This window comes from Heterocephalus glaber, unplaced genomic scaffold (genome assembly GCF_053883595.1).
Source record: "Heterocephalus glaber isolate CG9 unplaced genomic scaffold, H.glaber_assembly_v1.0 deba00001755, whole genome shotgun sequence".
Classification (NCBI taxonomy): domain Eukaryota; kingdom Metazoa; phylum Chordata; class Mammalia; order Rodentia; family Bathyergidae; genus Heterocephalus; species Heterocephalus glaber.
This window is the reverse complement of record NW_028258453.1, coordinates 6,521,362-6,544,457: the sequence shown is the minus strand read 5'-3', so window position 1 is coordinate 6,544,457 and position 23,096 is coordinate 6,521,362. Positions and strand designations below refer to the sequence as shown.

General features: G+C 40.3%; 1 protein-coding gene and 1 pseudogene across 3 annotated transcripts in view; one reads left to right on the top strand and one right to left on the bottom strand.

Moving 5' to 3' along the window:
• The window catches only part of LOC110346298 (homeobox protein EgHBX4-like), a 39,029-nt gene extending 27,305 nt beyond the window's left edge, over positions 1–11,724 (top strand). For 2 of the 3 annotated variants that reach the window (XM_087201098.1, XM_087201097.1), the window contains 3 exons: positions 3,048–3,153; positions 3,563–3,702; positions 5,601–11,724. In XM_087201098.1, the coding sequence (XP_087057224.1) occupies positions 3,048–3,153; positions 3,563–3,702; positions 5,601–6,218 (864 nt within the window). In that variant the 3' untranslated portion in view covers positions 6,219–11,724. The remainder of the gene's footprint in view (positions 1–3,047; positions 3,154–3,562; positions 3,703–5,600) is intronic. The other variant, XM_021246772.2, reaches the window with a different exon arrangement.
• A 240-nt stretch (positions 11,725–11,964) lies between these two features.
• Positions 11,965–14,691, bottom strand: LOC147821261 (BAG family molecular chaperone regulator 5-like; annotated as a pseudogene).
• Between the last annotated feature and the right edge of the window lie 8,405 nt (positions 14,692–23,096).

Sequence of the window (23,096 nt, the reverse complement as noted above, 5' to 3'; positions counted from 1 at the left end):
TTTTTTGTATTGCTCTCTTAGTCTCCATTGCATTAATTTCTCCTCTGATCTTTATAATTTCCTCCCTTGTATGAGCTTTGTGTTTGTCCTGCTCTTCTTTTTCTAGAAGATTGAAGTTCAGCTTCAGTTTGTTTAATTGGGCTCATTCTGTTTTCCTAATATGTGTATTCACTGCTATGAATTTTGCTTATAAGACTGCTTTCATTGTGTCCCACAGATTCCGGTATGTTGTATTGTCATTGTCATTTAATTGAAGAAACTGTTTGATTTCTTCTTTAATTTCCTCTGTGACCCATTGGTTATTCAGAAGTGTGTTGTTCAATTTCCACGGGTTTATGAAATTTTTCCAGTTTCTTTTGCTATGGATCTCCAATTTCATTGCACTATGGTCTGATAATATACAGGGGATAACTTCAATTCCTTTGCACTTACTTAAACATGTTCTATGCATGAATATGTGGTCTATTTTGGAGAATGACCCATGTGCAGCTGAGAAGAATGTGTATTCTGATTTTGTGGGGTGGAAGACTCTGTAAACATCTGTTAAGTTCATTTCTTCAAGAGTTCGATTGAGTTCTAGTATTTCATTACTTGTTTTTTGTCTAGTTGATCTATCTATTTGTGACAGTGGGGTACTGAGTTCCCCCGCTACTAATTGTATTAGTGCATATATGACTTTTCATGTCCGTTAGTATTTGTTTTGTATAGTTGGGTGCACTAGTGTTTGGTGCATAGATATTTATGATTTTCATCTCTTCCTGTTGGATTCTTCCCTTTACAAGGATGTAGTGTCCTTCTTCATCTCTCTTAATCAGTGTTGGTTTGAAATCTATTCGATTTGCAAAGAGGATAGCTACTCATGCTTTTTTTCTGGCTCTCGTCACATGGAGTATTGTTTTCCACCCTTTAACTTTCAGTCTATGAGTTTCCTTTTGAATCAAGTGTGTTTCTCATATGCAGCATATTGTTGGATTTTGCTTCTTGACCCATTCTGCCAGTCTATTTATTTTGATTGGTGAATTGAGACCATTAAAATTTATGGTTATAACTGAAATGTATTGACATCATTGTCATGACTTTTTCTTTTTGTTGGATTCTCCCCCTTTACATTTAATTTCTTTTCGCCCCCTATGGATTCATTCTGCTGGGCTTCCTGGGCTTGTGATCCTCATTGTCTGTTCCTAAGATATTATCTAAAATTTTTTGGAGTGCTGGTTTGGTATTCATGAAGTTCCTAAGGTGCTCTTTGTCATGAAAGTATCTTATTTCTCCATCAGTTTTGAAAGATAGTTTTGCAGGGTACATCAATCTGGGTTGGAGGCTGTTCTCTTTTAGGGCTTGGAATACATCACTCCAAGCTCTTCTTGCCTTGATGGTTTGTGTTGAGAAGTCTGCTGTGATTCTGATTGGCTTTCCATTGTATGTGATTTGTTTCTTTTCTCTAACTGGTTGTAGAACTTTGTTCTTCTGTTGAGTTTCTGGAATCTTAACAATTATATGCCTATGTGTAGATTTTTTTTGATCAAGGCTATTTGGAGTCCTATATGCCTCACTTGTCTGTGTGTCAAGCTCTTTTCCCCTGCTTGGGAAGTTTTCTGCCGTTACTTCTGTGAAGAGATTTTTTAAAATTTCATCTGCACTCTCTCCTGTGTCTTCTTTGACTCCAGTCTTATGTTATTCTTCTTTGCATCCTCTAGTGGCTGCTGGATTGATTTCTCATGATCCCTTACAAGTTTGAAACAATTTTTCTTTTCCTGGTTATTAATTTCAATCTTATCTTCTATATCTGACATTCTGTCCTCACATTGGCTCATTCTGCTGTGTAGACTTTCAATGGAGTTTTTCATCTCCTGGAAATCTAGTTGCATCTGTTTTATGGATTCCATTTTTTTCCTGTGTTGGGATTCCATCATGTTCCTCCACTCCTCTCTAGATTTATTAATCATGTCTTGCACTATGAGCACAATCTCTGCTGTTATCTGAGAAATTATTTCTGATTTCATTTTTTCCATATCCTCTTTTGTTGCCAGTTCAGTGGGTCCAGGTGGTTGAGTATCAGAGTGTTCCATCTCATTTCCCTTTGGGGTTGCTGTAGCTGATCTGGAAGTCTGGTTTTGAGACTTATTTATGTGGCTTCTCTGTTTGAACCGGGGCGGGGGGGGGGGTGCTGCTGGCACCTGTGCAGCTCACCTCCTCTGAGCTTGGAGACATGGGACAGTGCCTCAGAAGCCCCTTACTCTGGGCCGCGACTGGCAGGACAGTTGGCGGCCCAGAAGCCACTTCCATCACAAATTTATTTCTACTCCTATCAAGAAAGCCAGCACAGGGGCCAGCTATTTAGCTCAGTGGTTCCCCGGCCTGCCCTGCAAGTACAAGGACCCAAGTTCAATCCCCGGTACCAAAAAAAAAAAAAAAAGAAAAGAAAGCAAGCACAATTCCAACTTCTTATGTTAGTGAATATAGTTTTAGACTTGATCTTAGCCAAAAGGCCAAGAAGTGATTTAGTTAGTGAATATAGTTTTAAAGCTAGATATTGAGTCCCTATGAGTCACCTCATTTGTGGCTACCACAGAATGAAATGAGCAAAATATGAACACAGGGAAAATTAGCAGTGAGGCTTTCTGTGTGCAATTCTGCTTTCTTATTTAAATGAATAACTTTCAAAGATTAAATTCACATATATTGTATCTTATGAGATCATAATTCTGGTGAAGACATGAAGGCTAAGAAAAGCAATAACTACTTAACTATCAAGTGTGTGAGAGAGAGACAGAAGAGGAAGGAAAATTAAGTCAGGAAGCTTTCCTTTGGATGTCAGGGCAATGACTATAGAAAACATGCTAATTTAACTGAGCACCAAGCATTGTCCTCAATTTCATGCTGGGGTTTTAAAGTAATAACATCTCTGGAATAACATGCTTCCTTTCTCTTATAGATGGTACCCCAAGAACACAAGTCAAATCAGTTTTGTTTGATTAGATTGATGTTTGGAATGATCTATACTAAATCCCATCCTCTTCTTTCCCCATATGCTCTTTTTCACTTAGACTTGGTTTCAGAACCAGAGAACAAGGCGCAAACAACGAGAGTATAAATGTAACTTTGGGAAATCTCAAACCCAGGTACAAGACAAGCCTCACTTCAAGCAGGAAGGTAAGGGCCCCACCCCTATCCAAATACAATTCCTACATGGATCTATTTGAGAGTATAAACAACTCTATGTGTTTTGCCCAATTTTTGTCTAAAGAATGCTTAGAATAGGAACCAAGAGTAGCATGTCCTGGGCATCCTAGTGCCACAGACAGCAAAATTATCTCAGTATTTAGGGAGGGGGAAAGGCAGATTCTTAGCACCAAAACATTGTACTTTTTACTACTGCTGATCAGTGCAGTGTCCTGTTGCCTCTGGGGTTTTGTCTCAAGGATAAGACAAGAAAATGAGTTCCCAAGGGGTATTCATAGAAAAAGTGATTAGGACAATATTAAAAATTTTGCATTTCAAGTTTGAATGTTTACACTAACATAAAAACCCTATCTTATGCCCATGATTTCCTTTGGTAAAGAAACCAGACAAATCAGGACAAACTTCACAAGATCTCAAATCAAAGCCCTAATTCAAGCCTATGATAAGAATCATTTCCCTGGAATTGCTACCAGGAAAGAACTGGCTAAACAAACAGGCATTCCAGATGAAAAAATTGTGGTGAGTTCTCTATGTGTGGCATTTTTGTCCCACCTACACATGGTATTGCCTCCTGAGATGTTGCTGGATGAATGTGGGCTTCTTGGGATCACTGTACTGCTCAAGAGAAAAGGCATTGATATATATATATATATATATATACACACACCTGGCCTTGCAAGTCAGAGTATGAAAGGGGGCCAGTATTCACCTTAGTTGTCAGCAGTACATGCTCTGAGAAGCAGTAGCAGGACAGAAGTGGAGAAATGTGAAAGTTGGTACATATTTTGAGAACACAATCTATGTCAATGTTTCTCATCCTTGCCGGTATGACCAATTCAAGAGTTATGAAGGTGCTTTCCTGTGTGTGGTGAGGATGTCCTTCAGCATCCAGGTCTCCATGCACTGGAGACTATGGAGACCATGTCTTTATTCCACCCCTTACTGTAATAGCCTATGAAATCTAATGATGACCTGCACTAGGGTAGAGAAAATATCATGCCCTGTTGATAATCTGTGTTTTAGCAAACTCTGGAGATTGTGATTCAGTGTCCATTAAATATTCGTGACTTCTGAAGCACGTCCATAAAGTACCCTATACAGAACTTTCAAACACTCCCATTTTTCTCATCCAACCAGTGGTTGTACTTAGATGTCTGTTCAGAAACCTCGTGTTCCTCTATGCTCCTTGGTAAGGAGGAGAGAGATTTAATCGTCTCTAGAAAGCTCACTCATTTCCTGACCCAGTGTGAGGATGAAAGGGCAGGTTCTAGATCACCTGTCTTTTCAACCAAAGTATTATTTCCTCTATAGCAGTGACAGCTATCACTTCTCAGCCTTTTGGCTAACATCAAGTGTAGCAGTGATGGCAAACCTTTTAGAGACCAAGTGCCCAAACTGCAACCCCAAAACCACTTATTTATCACAAAGTAGCAACACTGCAATTTTCTGACCATTAGTACAAGGGAGCAATGTTCTGCTGACTACCAGCTTTTGCCTTGCTCTGATAAAGGCATCTGAGTGCATTTCTTACCTTGTGAGGGCTTCTGCTAAAATTACAGCCAGTCCAAGTAATATATATAGACACATACATATACATATATATATATATATATATATATATATATATATATATATATATATATTCTCCTTGGCAGAGCACTGACATGAGTCATGGCTTATGAATTGTGGCTCTTGACATCATCACCTAGTGCCACTACTCCTTTCGGAGCACATGGATGGCCCCTACGTGCACGGTTATCCAAGGCATAGCTACTGGGGCAATGGTGGGGTGACTTGGCAGGAATGCCAACAGAGAAGGATCTGGATGCCCACTTAAGTATGAATGCCATAGATTTGCTACCATTGCTCTATAGTCACTTGTCAAGACCTGAATCCTCAACGGATGTGCTTGTATATGTACCAAGGCACCTGTGGCCTGGAGTTATTATTTCAACTTCAAAATTGGGAAAGAGCATTTTATCCAGAAGACATGGACTTGGTAGCTCAGATATTGGCATGAGGCAAAAATTAACTTTAAGGACTAAATACTTGTATTAGTTTCATGCATTTTTTGCCGTGATGATGGAAAAATTTAAACTATATATTCTTCAGTACTAAATGAAAATAATATAAAAATATACCATTTAAAAATTAATAAAAGGAAAAGGAGTACTGGATAGAGTTCTAAAAGTTTGGGGTCCCAGAAAACCAATGTATGATACTTCTCAAAGAAAGAATAAACAATTCCTTTTAATTTGGGCCTATTTTAAAGACCAAATGATATATATATATAATATATAATATATATATATATATATGAGATCATAGACCACATATATAGTTCCCTTGCTTATAAACTATGAGAAACAGAGGCAGAATCCCTATGTCCTCTAATATCTGGCTCTATTTTGTCTTAGACATGGTTTCTTAACCAAAGAGCTTGGAACCAACACCAGAGAATAGGAGGACCTTTGGGAGCCATGGCAGAAGGCCCACATCAGACACCTCATGCCAGTGATCAGCTGCCACCAAACAACCATGGCATTAACCCAAACAGCTCCAGACACCTTTCTCCGTCCAATGCTGTTATCAGCACAGAGTCACTTGCAGCAGCTCTTTTTCCACCCCTCATACCCTTTGGACCTCAGGATTCTTCTAGGAGCAGTGTGAGCCAGTTACCAAGGGCCAAGATAGTCCAGCCCTCCCAGGCTGTGGAGGAAAGAGGAAATTGTCATATTGTTTCAATATGTACTACTCAGTTGTCAACTGGAATGACTCTGGGAGGGAAGATTCCTTTGTGTTCCCCAAATCAAGGACAATGCCAGGACCCCAGTGAGCACACTGGCCCAGAGATACTGGCTTCCAAAGACTCTACTCAACCTCCACCTGATAATCAACAGTGGCTGGACCTGGGCCAGTTAGACCCACATCTCTTTCTGCAACACTGGGATGAATGGTTGCAGTCTGTTATTGCTGAATGGGATCCATATGAAAGGACACCTGTCTCCAAAAAAACTGAGATATGTCTATGTTAATTGCAGGTCCAAACAACTGAAAATCCATTTCATCTATTTGCTGGAACCCAATAGCACTGTGTATATATAATCCTCACACCTCCTCAACTAACTCCTGTCAACCAGGGTCATTCAGGAAAAGGCATAATCTTGAATCTGGATCCACAAGTTGGTGATTGTCCATGACCGTGACAACTTTTCAGAGAAGGTTTTCAGGTTTTTCCACATGAATGAAGCAGACCATAGCCTCAAGTTTAGGAAAATCTCATGGCTTTGATCCAGGTCTTCTCTCTATGGATGCAAAATCAGTGTGATACACAAAGAACAATGAGCACATCGAGTTGTGGAGCGAGCCAAATACAAGAAGCAGCACAAACCAATTGAAACTCAAAGGGAATATTTATTTTTAATTTTATTAAGATGATTGGCCCAGAGTCCCCCAGTGAGGTCCTCTCTTTGGGGATGGTGGAGTTGGAAGAGGCTCCTTTAATCCTCTACAGGGATGAACCCTTTCCAGATGTGGAGAGCTGTCACACAAAGAGCCAGAGCTCCTGCACCTCTCTGCAATATCCTTTCCATCAACTCCACAAAACTAATGGCCAGGACTGAGGTCTCTGAAGGAAGGGGAAAGAAAATCACATCTGATGTAAGGAGGACTTTCTGTTTGTCACCTTTGTCCTCTTGTAACATTACCATGGATAGGGAGTTAAATGTAAATGGAAGCATGGAGAACACATTGGAGAAGGAGCTGGTGCACTCTGACTACTGCTCTTATTTTGATATGTTCCTCTTGGCAGATTTCCAGTTTAAAGTGCTGATCCTTACAAATGTTGTGTGAAGACAGAGCCACTGGGGGGTAATAACATTGAGGACAGGCTTCCAGGCCAACGTTCCACCGCTCCCAGCCCAGAGGAAGGGGCTTCTGGGTCACTTTTCCACCACTCCCAGCACAGAAGTAGAGGCTTCTGGGCCACCATTCCACTGATCCCAGCTCAGAGGTAGGGGCTTCTGGGCTGCCTTTCCACCACTCCCAGCCTAGAGGAAGGGGCTTCTGGGCCACCATTCCACCACTCCCAGCCCAGAGCAAGGGGCTTCCAGGCTGCCATTACACTGATTCCAGTGCAGAGGAGGTGAGCTGTGCAGGCACCAACAGCACCCCCACCCCCGCACTGAAATGAGAAGACACATAAACAAGTCTCAAAATGAGACTTCCAGATCACCTACAGCAACCCCAAAGGGAAAGGAACAGGAGCACTCTGATATTCAACCACCTAGACTCCCTGAACTGGCAACAAAAGAGGATCTGGAAAAAATGAAATCAGAAATAATTTCTCAGATGACAGCAGAGATTGTGCCCATAGTGCAAAACATGATTAATAAATCTAGTGTGGGGACAGATAAAAAAATAGAGGAGCTGAGGAACAGGATGGAATCCCAGCATAGGAAACAAATGGAATCTGTAAAACAGATACAAACAGATATCCAGGAGATTAAAAATTCCACTGAAAGGCTACACACCAGAATGAGCCAATGTGAGGACAGAATTTCAGATGTAGAAGATAAGATAGCAATTAGTGACCAGGATAAGAAAAATTGTTTCAAAACTGTAAGGAACCATGAGAAATCAATCGAGCACCTGCTAGATGATGCAAAGAAGAATAGCATAAGACTGATTGGAGTCAAAGAAGAAACAGGAGCGAGTGCAGATGACATTAAAAAACTGTTTACAGAAGTAATGGCAGAAAACTTCCCAAGCAGAGGAAAAGAATTTTACATATGGATAAATGAGGTATATAGGGCTCCAAATAGCCTTGATCAAAAAAATCTACACATAGGCATATAATTGTTAAGATTCCAGAAACTCAACAGAAGAACAAAGTTCTACAACCAATTAGAGAAAAGAAACAAATCATATACAAAGGAAAGCCCATCAGAATCACAGCAGACTTCTCAACACAAACCATCAAGGCAAGAAGAGCTTTGAATGATGTATTCTAACCCCTAAAGGAAAACAGCCTCCAACCCAGATTGATGTACCCTGCAAAACTATCTTTCAAAACTGATGGAGAAATAAGATACTTTCATGACAAAGAGCACCTTAGGGACTTCATGAATACCAAACCAGCCCTCCAAAAAATTTTAGATAATATCCTAGGAACAGCAATGAGGATCATAACCTCACAAAGCACAGCAGAATGAATCCTTTGGGCACGACAAGAAATTAAATGTAAAGGGGGAGAATCCAACAAAAAGAAAAAGTCATGACAATGAGAAGTCAACGTGTATAAGTTATAACAGTCAATGTTAATGGTCTCAATTCACCAATCAAAATAAATAGACTGGCAGAATGGGTCAAGAAGCAAAATCCAACAATATGCTGCATAGAAGAAACACACTTAATTTAAAAAAAATTCATAGATTGAAAGTTAAAGGGTGGAAAACAATACTTCATGGGATGGGAACCCGAAAAAAATACAGGAGTAGCTATCCTCTTTTTAGATCAAGTAGATTTCAAACCAACACTGATTAAGAGAGACAAAGAAGAACACTACATCCTTGTAAAGGGAACAATCCAACAGGAAGAGATGACAATCATAAATATCTATGCACCAAACACCACTGCACCTAACTATATAAAACAAATACTAATGGACATGAAAAGTCATATATGCACTAATACAATAGTAGTGGGGGACCTCAATACCCCACTGTCACAAATAGATAAATCAACTAGATAAAAAAAAGGTAATGAAATACTAGAACTCAATCAAACTCTTGAACAAAAGAACTTAACAGATATTTACAGAGTGTTCCACCCCATCAAATCAGAATACAGATTCTTTTCATCTGCACATGGGTCATTCTCCAAAACAGACCACATACTCACACATAGAACATCTTTAAGTAAGTGCAAAGGAATTGAAGTTATCCCCTGTATATTATCAGACCATAGTGCAATGAAATTGGAGATCCATAGCAAAAGAAACTCAAAAAATTTCATAAACACATGGAAATTGAACAACACACTTCTGAATAACCAATGGATCACAGAGGAAATTAAAGAAGAAATCAGACAGTTCCTACAATTAAATGACAATGAAAGGACAACATATCAGAATCTATGGGACACAATGAAAGCAGTTTTATGAAGGAAATTCATAGCAGTGAATATGCATATTAGGAAAACAGAGCAAGCCCAATTAAACAACATGATGCTGAATCTCAAGCTTCTAGAAAAAGAAGAGCAGCAGAAACCCAAAGCTCACACAAGGGAGGAAATTATAAAGGTCAGAGCAGAAATTAATTCAATGGAGACTAAGAGAACAATACCAAAAAATTAATGAAGCCAAAAGGTGGTTCTTCGAAAGAATAAATAAAATTGATAAACCCTTGGCCAACCCTATCAGAAAAAGGAAAGAAAAGGCCCAAATCCATGCAATTAGGAATGAAAAGTGTGAAATTACAACAGATCCAGCAGAAACCCAGAGGATCGTCAATGCCTACTTTGAGAACCTATGCATCAATAAGATGGAAAACACAGAAGAAATGGACAGATTCCTAGCTAGGTAACAGAGACATGGCAAGGGGTATCACAATCCCCAACTTGAAACCATACTACAAAGCTACTGTGATAAAAACAGCATGGTACTGGCAAAGAAACAGGCCTGAGGACCAGTGGAATAGATTAGAAGATGCCAAAACAACTCCAGACACACTCAGTCATCTCATCTTTGATAAAGGAGCCAAACACCCTCACTGGAGGAAAAATAGCCTCTTTAATAAGTGGTGCTGGAAAAATTGGGTTTCAACTTGCCAAAGATTAAAACTAGACCTGTATCTCTCACCATGCACTAAACTAAAATCAAAATGGATTAAAGATCTAAATATTAAAATAGAAACGCTGAACTGGGTGGAACAGAGTTTAGGTAGAACCCTTAAAGACATTGGTGTAGGAAAAGATTTTATGAACAAAACCTCAGTTGCCTGTGAACTAGCACAAACGATCAACAAGTGGGATCTCTTCTTATTAAAAAGCTTCTGCCTAGCAAGAGAAACCACCAACAGTGTGAAGAGACAACCCACAATGTGGGAAAAAATCTTCACCTGCTTTTCCCCAGAAAAAGGTCTACTATCTCGAATCTATAAAGAACTTAAAAAGATCAGATCTCTCAAATTTAAAGTCCCAATCTGAAAATGGGCATCTGAAATGAACAGACATTTCTCACACAAAGAAGCAGAAATAGAAAATAAACATATGAAAAAGTGTTCAACATCACTGGTCATTCGAGAGATGCAAATGAAAACAACCCTGAGATTCCACCTCACCCCAGAAAGAGTGGCTGCTATCATGAAATCAATAACAAATGCTGGCAGGGCTGTGGGGAAAGAGGAACCCTACTCGACTGCTGGTGGGAGTGTAGACTGGTGCAACCACTGTGGAAATCAGTACGGAGATACCTCAAAGAACTAGGACTAGAGATCCCATTTGACCCAGCTATTCCCCTGCTGGCTATCTTCCCCAAAGAATTAAAAGAATCATACCATAATGATATATGTGTACCCATGTTTATAGCATCACATTTTGTAATAGCTAAAAACTGGAAACAGCCCAAATGCCCATCAACTGGAGACTGGATAAAGAAAATGTGTTTTTTTATAAAATGGAGTACTACTCAGCCATAAAGAATGAGAAACTAGAGTCATTTATAGCTAAATGGATGCATATTGAGGCCATACTCTTAAGTGAAATAAATAGGACACACATGTGTAAATACCAAATAGTTTCTCTAGTGTGAGAAACTAAAAGTGTAAATAGGACTAAATAGTATAATAGATAATGTGAAATAGGAAGAAACAGGACAAAGGAGAAGGGGAAGTGGGAGGGGTAGGGGAAAGAAGGGAATGGAATCAATATGAGAAAATAAAAAAAATAGAAACAAAGTCTTTGTAAATAGGGATGGATGGAGGGGTTGAAGGGAGACCAGGGGAAGGGGGAAAAATAAGAACCAAGAGAGATTATGTAAAGGTGCAAATTTCCAATGATGAATGTCATTATATTGTATACCTAAATTGTATCAATAAAATAAAATAAAATAAAAACACTGAGGACAGCAGTGACAGTGCCTTTCTAGTAGCAAAAGTGATCCTCGAAAAGTGGGAGTGAAGCAGGACTTAAAGGAAAACAAGTTTTTCTCAGCCTTGGGCAGTCCCCCCTATGCCACCACCATTACCCTCCCTTCACTGTAACTCCTTACTCTGGTACAGACAACATTGGCAAGTATGTCTTTTAAACAAAGTTTATGTCATCTTGTATTCACAAGATTCACAAGGCCCTATCTTCTCTCAAGGCTAAATTACAAAATAGTCTGCCCTTGTCCTGTTTCTGTTATCTCACTTGCTATGTCACTAGAAAGACCAACCCTTCAACCAAATGTATAAAAACTAAAACTTTTCTTTGTTCAATGCTCTTCCTTTGGACATTAGTCCTTTGAGCTGGTGTTCACCTAAAACCTAATAAAATCCTGTTTACCAGTAGTCTCTCCTGTCTCTTAAATCCTGAAACAAGAGATGCATGACAGAGAACTGCCCTCATACCCATGTCTTTCAGGTGGTCAGTTTTATTCCCTCCCTGAATCTGAAGCAGGCTCTGAAGGAGAAGCTCAGGAAAAACAGGGCAGTGAGAGAGCACTTTTAAAACTCTTCACTGCTTTTGAAGAGGAAGAGACCTCACTGACAGTCATCCTACAGAAAAAAAGGAGATGAGTCTCCTTGAAAGTTGAACGGTGGCTTTGTGGATCAGCTAAGTAAAGGATTTATTTCCAGTGATACACTGTTCCATATGCATGCTCCTCAGGCACTTGACTGTGGCCCTCAGGTCATGTTATAATCCTCTGGCCAGTAAGACTTCCTCACCCTGAAGGAATAACTGTACAAAAGCCTTGTGTGGTTGGTATTGGAATCAAAAGACTTCATAATATATTAAAATAACACTTGTGTAGTTAGTGATATAGCTTTTTATTTTTATTTTATTCACATGTGCTCTTTGTACAATTTTTTTAAACAAAAATGTTTATGAAAGTATAATACAAACATAGAAACAAACAATCCCATCTCATTTATATAACATATAGATGATCCCACCTTCTCTATATAACATATAAACCATCCCTCCTCATTTATATAAATATATAAATGACCCACTTATAAGGGACCATTCAGGGCTTGTAAGTGATAAAACCCTTCTGTTTTATTTAGCATAAAACCTACTGCTTGGACTTTACCAAAAAATTTCCTCCTCATAATTTCTGTTATGTAAGGTTATATCTATTTCTAGATTTTGAAGTTTCTGCATTTCAATGCTTGCACAACCCATTTAAAAATTATGAATGCTGCTTCTATTTCATGTTCTGATTAAAAACTCACAAGCAAAACACAGAAAACAAACCAAACAAACCACACATCATATGGATGATCCAAATGGAAAGGTTAATGAGCTGTAATAGTTTTGCAACAGCAAAAGCAGCAAAGATCCTGAATATAATTTACTTAAGTCATAAATACTGAGATTGAAATATGCACGTAATCACACTTGGGCTCCATGAGCTGAAAGCTCTCCATAAATACATAAGTGTATCAAGTGCAAAACGAGTGAGATCGCTGCAAGAGCGCAGGCATTTTGGTACTCCCACTCATCGGATTTCAGGTCGAGATAGCTGAGGATGTTCTGGTCCAGCTTCACGGCCTGTTTCCTGGCAGACTTACACTTCTCCTCACCTTGTGGGTCCACAGCATCCAGGGCCAGCAGCTGCTTGGTCAGCAGCTCCTCCAGCCGGATGTAGTTCTTATCAGCTCGGTTTCCATCGAACGAGAGGACCTCTCCCTGGATCTCCGACAGGCTTCCAAGCACATCCCAGACTGCCTGGTGTGAGGGGTGCTCCTCACAGGCAAACTGCTTCCTTTTCTCCAGCGCCTCCTTCAGGTCGATGTGAGTGATCAGGGTTTGCACTTCAATCACAGCCCTTCTCCTGGCTTCCTGGATGCAGGGGTTTTTTTCAAGACTTACCTCATCCAGCTATCCAATCAAAACCTGCAGTTCTGTCTTGGAGCTCAGGTACAATTCAGGAGGGTTCTGAGCTTGAAGAAATTCATTTTTTATTTCTCTCATCCTCTTGAGGACCTTTTCTATTTTCAAAATGGAATGGTTCTGTCTCAGGTCAAAAGCATGTGTAGTATCGGCTTCCTCTTCTAAATCCAAATACTTAAGTAATTTGTTGATGTCTTCCACCACCTCCCTCCGATAGTTTCTGCTTTCTGTGTGCCTGCACACATCTAGAGCACCAAGATTGGCAATCAGCCCTGAGAGCACGCAGGACAAGTGCCTGCAAGTCTCACTATTGTCCACACCCATCAGGAGTGCCACGACCACACCTCTGCCCCTTCACTTCACACATCACAGAGTTGCTCTTGGCGACAGAGGGTGTGCATCTTCAGAAAGTGGCAGGGAAGGCTGCTTTTTCACGCAGTCTTCGACAATCTCTTGCACGGCACAGATTTTGGTTACAGTGTGATACCTTGCTTTCCGTAAAGAGATCTTGCCTCCGATTTTAACATGGGTCAGCCTCAGAATGATATCCTGGATGCCTTCCTTAATGTCATCAGTTATGCAGCTGCCTCCACTGTAAAAGGGAACGATCTTCTCTCACAGGAGGGCTTGTGCTTCATTGAAGACGTTCTGTATTTCGATCCGATGCGGGTGGTTTGCATTCTGCTCCAACTCTTTGAGAAGGCGTTCTGCCTCTTGCGCCACCCTTTTCCTAGCTTGCTGAATGTCCCCTTTTCCTTCGGTATCTACAGAGTCTATTTCAAACAGTTGCTCTGTTAGAATCCGCTCCAGTTTCTTGTAATCCTTGTCACTTGACAGACCACTGAAGCTGATTACTTGCTGTTCTATACTTTTTACTTCCTTTTGGATTTCCTGAAGTCTAGTAATGGAAGGATGTTGGTTTCCCATATCCATACTTTCGTTGTGTTCAGTTGCACAAGCACTCCCATTAAGCCGGAAGGCTGGCTCAGCACATGTTCCACGGTCCGGGGTTTCCATCCGACGGTTCCCTCGAGGTGGACGGTCCGCTGAGCCAGGCCTGCGGGCGTCCGGGCCGGCGCTCGCCTGCTCCCCGCTCCCCGCGCGCCCGAGTCTGGCGCGCGCCCTTCCCAGGCGGCGGCGCCGGAGCGCGGCCCCTCGCGGCCTCTCCCGAGGGTCCCGTCCCGGCTGGGGCTGACCCGGGCGGCGGCGAAGGGGCCGGCGGCGTGGCAGCAGCGGCGCGGCAGCGACTCCGCAGCGCCCCGGGCCTGAGGCCGGCCCGCCTGACCTCACAATGCCCGCCGGGAGGAGGGCACCGGCGGGAGGGGGTCCGCGGGGAGTCCCGCGCCCGGAAAGCCAGGCCGCGTCGCGCTCACCTGCGTCTCCCCCGCCAACGCGCTCCACCGCCTCCACTTCCTCAGCCCCGCGGTTCGCGGCCCCGCCCCCGGCCCACAGGCCTCAGCCCCTGGGAAGCCCGGCCGGTGCCCGCGGTCACCTTGCGCCGCGCTGCCCAGGCCGCCGGCGGCACCGCCGGGAGAGCGCACGGTCCTGTACAATCTTTTAAAAAAAGAAATGAAATCCAATATATCACAAAAAATTTTTTTAAAGACATGGTCTTGCTATGGTCCTGCCTGTCTTCCAAATAAATATTATAGGTATATACCACTTTACTGACTCATTTTTATTTTTATTTTTTAAATATATATATTTATTGGTACATTTTAGGTATAAAATACATTTACATTCATCATTGGGTGTTTGTACCAGAACATGATGCATCTTAGTTTTTATTTTTTCTCCTATTACCTGTGCACCCTTCACCCCCTCCACCCTTCCCTATCTACACAGAATTTGATTCCATTTTTTTTTCCTCATAATTTTTTTCTTTCCTTTCTTCCCTTTCCCCTTTCCCTTCCACCATCCCCAAACCCTTGGACCTTTTCTTATTTCAAATTATCAATTATTCATTTTAATCATTTTCATCCTTATTTACACTTTCAATTTCTCACACTAGAGAAACTATTCGGTATTTACACATGTGTGTCCTATTTATTTCACTTAAGAGTATGGCCTCAATGTGCATCCATTTAGCTACAAATGTCTCTAATTTCTAATTTTTCATGCCTGAGTAGTACTCCATTTTATAAAACAACCACACCTTTATCCAGTTTCCAGTCAATGGGCACTTGGGCTGCTTCCAAGCTTTAGCTATTACAAACTGTGCTGCTATAAACATAGGTGCATATATATCGCTATGGTATGATTCTTTTAATTCTTTGGGGAAAATTCCCAGTAGGGGAATAGCTGGGTCAAATGGGACCTGTAGTTCTAGTTCTTTGAGCTATCTCCATACTGATTTCCACAGTGGTTGCACCAGTCTACACTCCCACCACCAATGGAGAAGGGTTCCTTTCTCTCCACACCCCCGCCAGCATTTGTTATTGGTTGATTTCTTGATAGCAACCATTCTTTGTGGGGTGAGGTGGAATCTCAGTGTTGTTTTCATCTGCATCTCTCAAATGACCAGTGATGTTGAACATTTTTTCATATATTTATTGCTGTTTTTACTTCTTTGTCTAAGAAATGTCTGTTCATTTCGGATGCCCATTTTTGAATTGGGTCTTTGAATTTGGGAGGTCTGATTTTTTTCAGTTCTTTATATATTCTTGATAGTAGACCTTTGTCTGAGCTACAGCTGCTAAATATTTCTTCCCACATTGTAGGTTGTCTTGTAGCTCTGTTGGTAGTTTCTCTTGCAGTGCAGAAGCTTTTTCATATGATGAGATCCCAGTTGTTGATTCTTTGTGCTAGCTCCCGTGCTACTGAAGATTTGTTCATAAAGTTTTTTCCTATGCCAATGTCATCAAGAGTTCTACCTAACTTATCTTCCAGCAAGTTTAGTGTTTCTGACTTAATATTTAGATCTTTAATCCACTTCGATCTTAGTTTAGTGTGCAGTTATAGGTATGGGTCTAGTGTTAATCTTTGGCAGGTTGAAATCCAGTTTTTCCAACACCATTTATTAAATAGGCTATCTTTCCTCCAATGAGGGTGGTTGGCTCCTTTGTCAAAGATGAGGTGACTGAGTATGTCTGGAGTTGTTTCTGCATCTTCTAATCTATTCCACTGATCTTTGGATCTGTTTCTTTGCCAGTACCATGCTGTTTTTATCACAGTAGCTTTATAGTATAGTTTCAAGTTGGGGATTGCAATGCCCCCAGCCATGTCTCTGTTGCCTAGAATTGCTTTTGCTATTCTAAGTTTCTTCCATTTCCACATGAATTTTTGGATTGTTTTCTCTAGTTCTGTGAAGTATATTGTTGGAATTTCAATTGGCATTGCATTGAATCTATATAGTAGTTTTGGAAGTATGGCCATTTTCACTATATTCATTCTTCCTACCCAGGAACAAGGGATGTCTTTCCATTTTCTTATGTCCTCTTCAATCTCCTTCTTCAGAGTGCTGTAGTTTTCAGTGTAGAGGTCTTTTGCTTCCTTTGTTAGGTTGATTCCTAGATATTTCATTTTTTTTAGATGCTATTGTAAGAGGAATTATTTCCCGAATTTCTCTCTCAAGGGGTCTGCTATTTGCATATAAAATGGCTATTGTTTTTTAAGTGTTGACCTTGTATCCAGCTACTCTACTGAATCTGTCAATTACATCTAGAAGACTTTTGACTGAATTTTTTGGGTCTTCTATGTAAAGTATCATATCATCAGCAAATAATGACAGTTTCACTTCTTCCTTTCCTATCTTTATTCCTTTTATTTCTTTCTCTTTTCTAATTGCTATGGCTAATGTTTCCAGAACAATATTGAACAGGAGTGGTGATAGTGGGCATCCTTGTCTTGTTCCTGATTTTACCGTGAAGGTTTTCAGTTTTTGACCATTTAGTATGATGTTGGCTGTTGGTTTTTTATAGATAGCCTTCATCAGGTTGAGATAAAGACCTCCTATTCCAATTTTCTGTAGCGTTTTTCTCATGAATGGGTGCTGGATTTTGTCAAATGCTTTTTCTGCATCTATTGAGATGATTGTTTGGTTTTTGTCCTTGACTCTGTTAATATTGTATTACATTTATTGATTTATGAATGTTGAACCATCCTTGCATCCCTGGGATAAATCCAACTTGGTCAAGGTGTATGATCTTCTTGATGACACTCTTTACTCTGTTTGCCAGTATCTTGTTGAGGATTTTTCATCTATGTTCATTAGGGAGATTGATCTGTAGTTCTCTTTATGAGTTGGGTCTTTCCCTGGTTTTGGAATCAAAGTAACACTTGCTTCCGGGAATGAATTTGGATGCCTTGTTTCCCTTTCAATTTCCTTGATGAGTTTAAAGAGTAATGGCAATAGTTCTTTAAATGTCTTGTAGAATTCAGCAGTGAAGCCATCAGGACCTGGGCTTTTCTTTGTTGGTAAATTTTTTATTACATTTTCAATTTCACTTCATTGTTATTGGGGTGTTTACAATTTCTATATCTTCTTCATTTAACTTTGGCAATTCATATGTATCTAGGAATCTGTCCATTTCTTCTGTGTTTTCCATTTTATTAGAGTACAGGTTCTCACGGTAGGTATTGATGATTCTCTGGACTTCTGCTGGATCTGTTGTGGCTTCTCCTTTTTCGTTCTTAATTGCATGGATCTGAGCCTTTTTTTTCCTTTTTTTGATAAGGTTGGCTAAAGGTTTATTGATTTTATTTATTCTTTCAAAAAACCAACTCTTTGATTCATTGATTTTTTTGTATCATTTTCTTAGTCTCCATTGCATTGATTTCTGCTCAGATCTTTATAATTTCCTTTCTTGTATGAGCTTTGGGTTTTCTTCTTTTTCTAGGAGTTTGAGGTTCTGCATTAAGTTATTTAACTGAGTTCTCTCTGTTGTCCTAATATGGGCATTCACTGCTATGAATTTCCCGCATAGAACTGCTTTCATTGTGTCCCACAGATTTCTGTATGTTGTACTGGCATTTTCATTTACTTGTAGAAACTGTATGAATTCTTCTTTAATTTCCTCCATGACCCATTGGTTGTTCAGGAGGGTGTTGTTCAATTTCCATGTGTTTGTGGGTGTTTTGCAGCTTCTTATGTTATTGATCTCCAATTGTATTCCACTATCATCTGATAATATACAGGGGATAACTTCAATTCTTTTACATTTACTTAGATATGTCCTACGAGCTAGCATGTGATCTATTTTGGAGAATGACCTGTGTGCAACTGAAAAGAATGTGTATTCTGATTTTGTGGGGTGGAACACTCTGTAAACATCTATTAAGTCCATTTGTTCAATAGCTTCATTTAGTTCTAGAATTTCATTGTTAATTTTTTTCCTAGTTAATCTGTCTATTTGTGATAGAGGGGTGTTGAGGTCCCCCACTACAACTGTATTAGTGCTTATTTGGTTTTTCATGTCCAGTAGTATTTGTTTTTTATAGTTGGGGGCATTTTTATTTGGTGCATATATGTTTAGGATTGTCATCTCTTCCTCTTGGATTGTTCCTTTCACCAGGATGTAGTGACCATCTTTGTCTCTCTTAGTTAATTTTGGTTTGAAATCTACTTTGTCTGCAAATAAGATTGCTATGCTTGCTTTTTTCTGGGTTCCTGTTGCATGGAGAACTGTTTTCCATCCTTTTACTTTCAGTCTATGGATTTCCTTTTGAGTTAGGTGTGTTTCTTGTATACAGCATATTGCTGGGTTTTACTTCTTAATCCAATTCTGCCAGTCTATTTCTTCTGATTGGTGAATTAAAGCCATTAACATTGATAGTTATAATTGATAGATATTGACTCATCCTTGTCATGATGTTTTACTCTTGTTGGCTCTTTTATTTCTTATTTTCCCCCCTTTCACTTTAGTGTCTTACCTTGCATGGTGCCTTCTCTCTGCTGGGCCTCATGGAGTTGTGACCTTCATTGTCTTTTTTATAGGATATTGCATAAAATTGTTTGGATTGCTGGTTTAGTGGTCATGAAATTTCTCAGGTGTTCTGTGTCATGGAAGTATCTAATTTCCCCATCAATTTTGAAAGATAATTTTGCCAAACACAACAGTCTAGTTTGGAAGTTATTTTCCTTTAGGGCCTGATATACTTCACTCCAGGCTCTCCTTGATTTGAGGGTTTGTGTTGAGAAATCTGCTGTGATTCTGATGGCTTTCCTTTGTAGGTGATTTGTTTCTTTTCTCTAACTGCTTGTAGAATTTTGTTCTTCTGTTGCATTTCTGGGATCTTGACTATTATATGTCTAGGTGTAGATTTTTTTTGGTCGTGGCTGGATGGCATTCCATATGCCTCACTTATCTGTACGTCCAACTCTCTACTTCTGTCTGGGAAGTTATTTACTATTATTTCTGTGAACAGTTTTTTTATGTCCATTGTACTTTCTCCTGTTTTTTCATGGACTCCTATGAGTCTTATGTTATTCTTCTTTGCATCATCTAGCAGCTGTTGGATTGATTTCTCATGGTCCCTTACTATCTTTAAGAAATTTCTGTTTTCATGGTCCTTAACTGCAATCCTTTCTTCTACAACTGATATTCTGTCCTCAGATTCTCTTAGTGTGCTCTGCATGCTTTCAATGGAGTTTTTAATCTCCTGAATATCTGTTTGAATCTGTTTCATGGATTCCATTTCTTTCTTATGTTGAGCGATCATGTTTTCCATTTCTTTCTTATGCTGGGCATTCATGGCTTCCAGCATGTTTCTGATCTCATCTATTTTCTTATCTGTTTCTGCTCTAGAGCTTCTAATCATGTCTTTCACTCTGCTCACCAAGTCTGTATTTATCTGGGAGATTATTTCTGTTTTGAAATTTTCTAGAGCCTCATGCATCTGCTTTGTTACTTCTTGTGCTATCAATGCAGGGTGCCCAAGTAGTTGCTTATCAGACTTTTCCACCTCATTTCCCCCAGAGTTTCCTTTCTGTGGCATGAAAACCTGCATTTGTGCCTTCCTTAAGTGTCTTTTCATTTTTTTGCTTGGTACTGTCCTTGATTTAATTCCTGGGTTGATATTTCAAAATTGCTTAATGTAGGTATCTTTGTTGCTTGTGTTTAAAACCCGTGTGGAATGATTGCTTTTCAGAGGTGTCTTCTAGATATGGCTTGTGTTAGGGTTTTGAGACTCTAATGACTCTGAAGCTATTGTATTTTTCTTATACCAGGAAGGAAAACCAATTAGATCAATCACAACATGTTAGACCAAATGACACAGTCAGCAATACCATAGCATCAAGCACAGCTTAGAAAATGACAATTTGTGGTAGTTATTAATCTATCACTTTTAACTATGTGAGTTAAATTAAAACCAAGGACCAACCCAACATAAGTTTATAATGAATAAACGCTTCAATATAGCATCTTTCCCCTTCAGGGGTGGGGAGCTAAAAGGAGTTGGGGAGGGAAGGACAGGTAGAAAGAACTGGTAAGATTAGCGGTGAGGCTAGAAGACACAGAAAGATCACACAAACTCTAACAAGTTGTTAAAGGCAAAAGAAAATGGCAGAATGAAAGAACAAAGATGTGAACAGAATCACCTAACAGCAACAGGGAGGCTAGATACCAAATTTACTTTCCTTTAAACCTAATGATAATCAAGAGAAGGAAAAAGAGAAGAAAAGAACAGTAAGGGAGAAATCCGAATTCAGTGCAGAAAGGAACAAATGGGGAGATGAGGAGCAATGTGGGGCAGTGAGAGAATGAGAGAGTAAAGGTAAGATAAAAGAATGAAAAGAAAGAAAAGTAAAACTTTGAAGACTAGAAAAAAAGTAAAAATTAAGAATTAAAAATAAGAACAAAATTTTTTTTCTTTTTTGCAAATCGCAATAGAAATTATGGGCCTCCTTCAGAGTATGTCTCTGCTGTCACAGTAGGCAACGTAGGAATCCCTGTGCATATACAAGTCAATGAGTCTCAGCAAGCAAGCAGCAGAGCAGGTACAGTGGTCTGATGTGCCTTTATTGTAGAGGTTCTCTTTACTTTTCTGCTGAGCGTCAGTTTTCTTCCAGGAGCCTGAGAGGCCCTCTTTCTGTTACTAAATTCTGCTCTATCTTGTGGCACTCAGGACAAGGGTCTTTATAATCTCCCGTGCCTCTGCAGTGTGGGACCAGGTAGCAGAAAAGCCAGAAGGTAGGCGGCGCACGGGGTGTGGGGGTGGGGTGGGGGTTGAGCGTTGGAGGCGCCCGCGCGGCTAAGCGGACCTCACCGTGCCATGGGCATGGCCCAGGACTACTGCAGGAGCTTCAAGCTGCTTGTCTTGTCTCAACGGGGCCGGTCGCCGCAGCTTAGAGAGCGTCGGGTGGGAGTGGGGCTGCAAGATGCCTCTGAGACCTCACCATGCCGTGGGCGTGGCCCGGGACGGCCGCGAGAGCTTCAAGCTGCTTGTCTTGTCTCACTGGGCCAGTCCCTGCAGTTTAGAGAGCGTCAGGTGGGGGTGGGGCTGCCTGACTCATTTTTAAATGTGGTGAAAAAAACAATATTTAATTTGTCCTCTTAAAATTATTAAGTGTATGGTACAATAATGTTAACTATCTTCACACTATATTTCATGTTATTTATAACTTTATTTTCAGGTATGGCAATAGACATCTATTACATTTTTATCTTTTTTTTGCCAGTACTGGGGATTGAACCCATGGCCTTCACACTGGGTAGTATTTACAGTGCTTTTATTTATTTTTGATTTTATATTTTGAGATAGAGGCTTGCTAAGTCGCAAAATCACCTAGGCTGGGCTCAAATTTGCCATCCTTCTGCCTCAGCCTCCCAGGGTTCTAAAATTACAGGCCTTAGGCACCGCAGCCAGTTACCATTTTTCTCTTAAACCCTGAAACTCCATGCCCATTTGTGCTACTTTCCTCTGGCTGCCATAATATACTGCCACAAATTTGGGTTCTGAGCAACAGAAATGAGTGTTTTCACAGTGACAGAGCCTGGAATCCAATGTCAAAGTGTCTCCAGGTCTGCAAGTGAAGCTGGGAACTTTATAAAGATAAGATTATTGAGCTCACAATTTTGGAGGTGGAAAGCCAGGTGGCCCTATCTGAGTGGCCTCTCAGAACATCCCCACTAAGGACACCCTTACTGCATCACAGCACAATGGAAAAGCAGAAGGAAAATGGCCGTATGCATGAAGTGGCCCAGAGTGTAGAGGCAGCCTCAGTTTATAACAAACCCACTTTCATGAGAACAAGCTCATTTTGTGAAACTCACCTTCATCTCTTAATTTTTTTTTTTTTTTTTTGGTACCAGGGATCAAACTCTGGACCTTGCATTTGCAAGCCAGGCGGTGGAACCACTGAGCTAAATCCCCAGCCTACCTTCATCTCTTCTAAGGCTCATGCTGTGTGGTCTAATTACCTTGCTCAAGGCCTTGCATTTTGACCATTCTACCAACTTAACACCACATTAGGACCAAGCTTCTAGCGTATGAACCTTTGGAGGACATGCTCCAGCCATATCCAAACCATAACAATGGCCAATCAAAATTTGAAAGATAACTTTTCTCAGATAATAAAAATATTGCAATAGTAGGGCCAGGGATTTAGCTCAGTGGCACCACACCTGCCTCACAAGCACAAGGTCCTGAGTTCGATCCCCGGTACTGAAATAAAAATAAAAATATTGCAATATGTGTGCCTTTACAAACTATGGAAAATGTAAGGAATTGTGAAGCAGTGGAATAGCATTATTCACATAACAAAATACTGTTGATATTTTAACACATTTCTTGATTATTTAAGTAGGCAACAATATAGATGTTTACTGAGAAAGTGAGAGAGAGTTCAGTAGGCTACTGTGGATGGTGGTGGC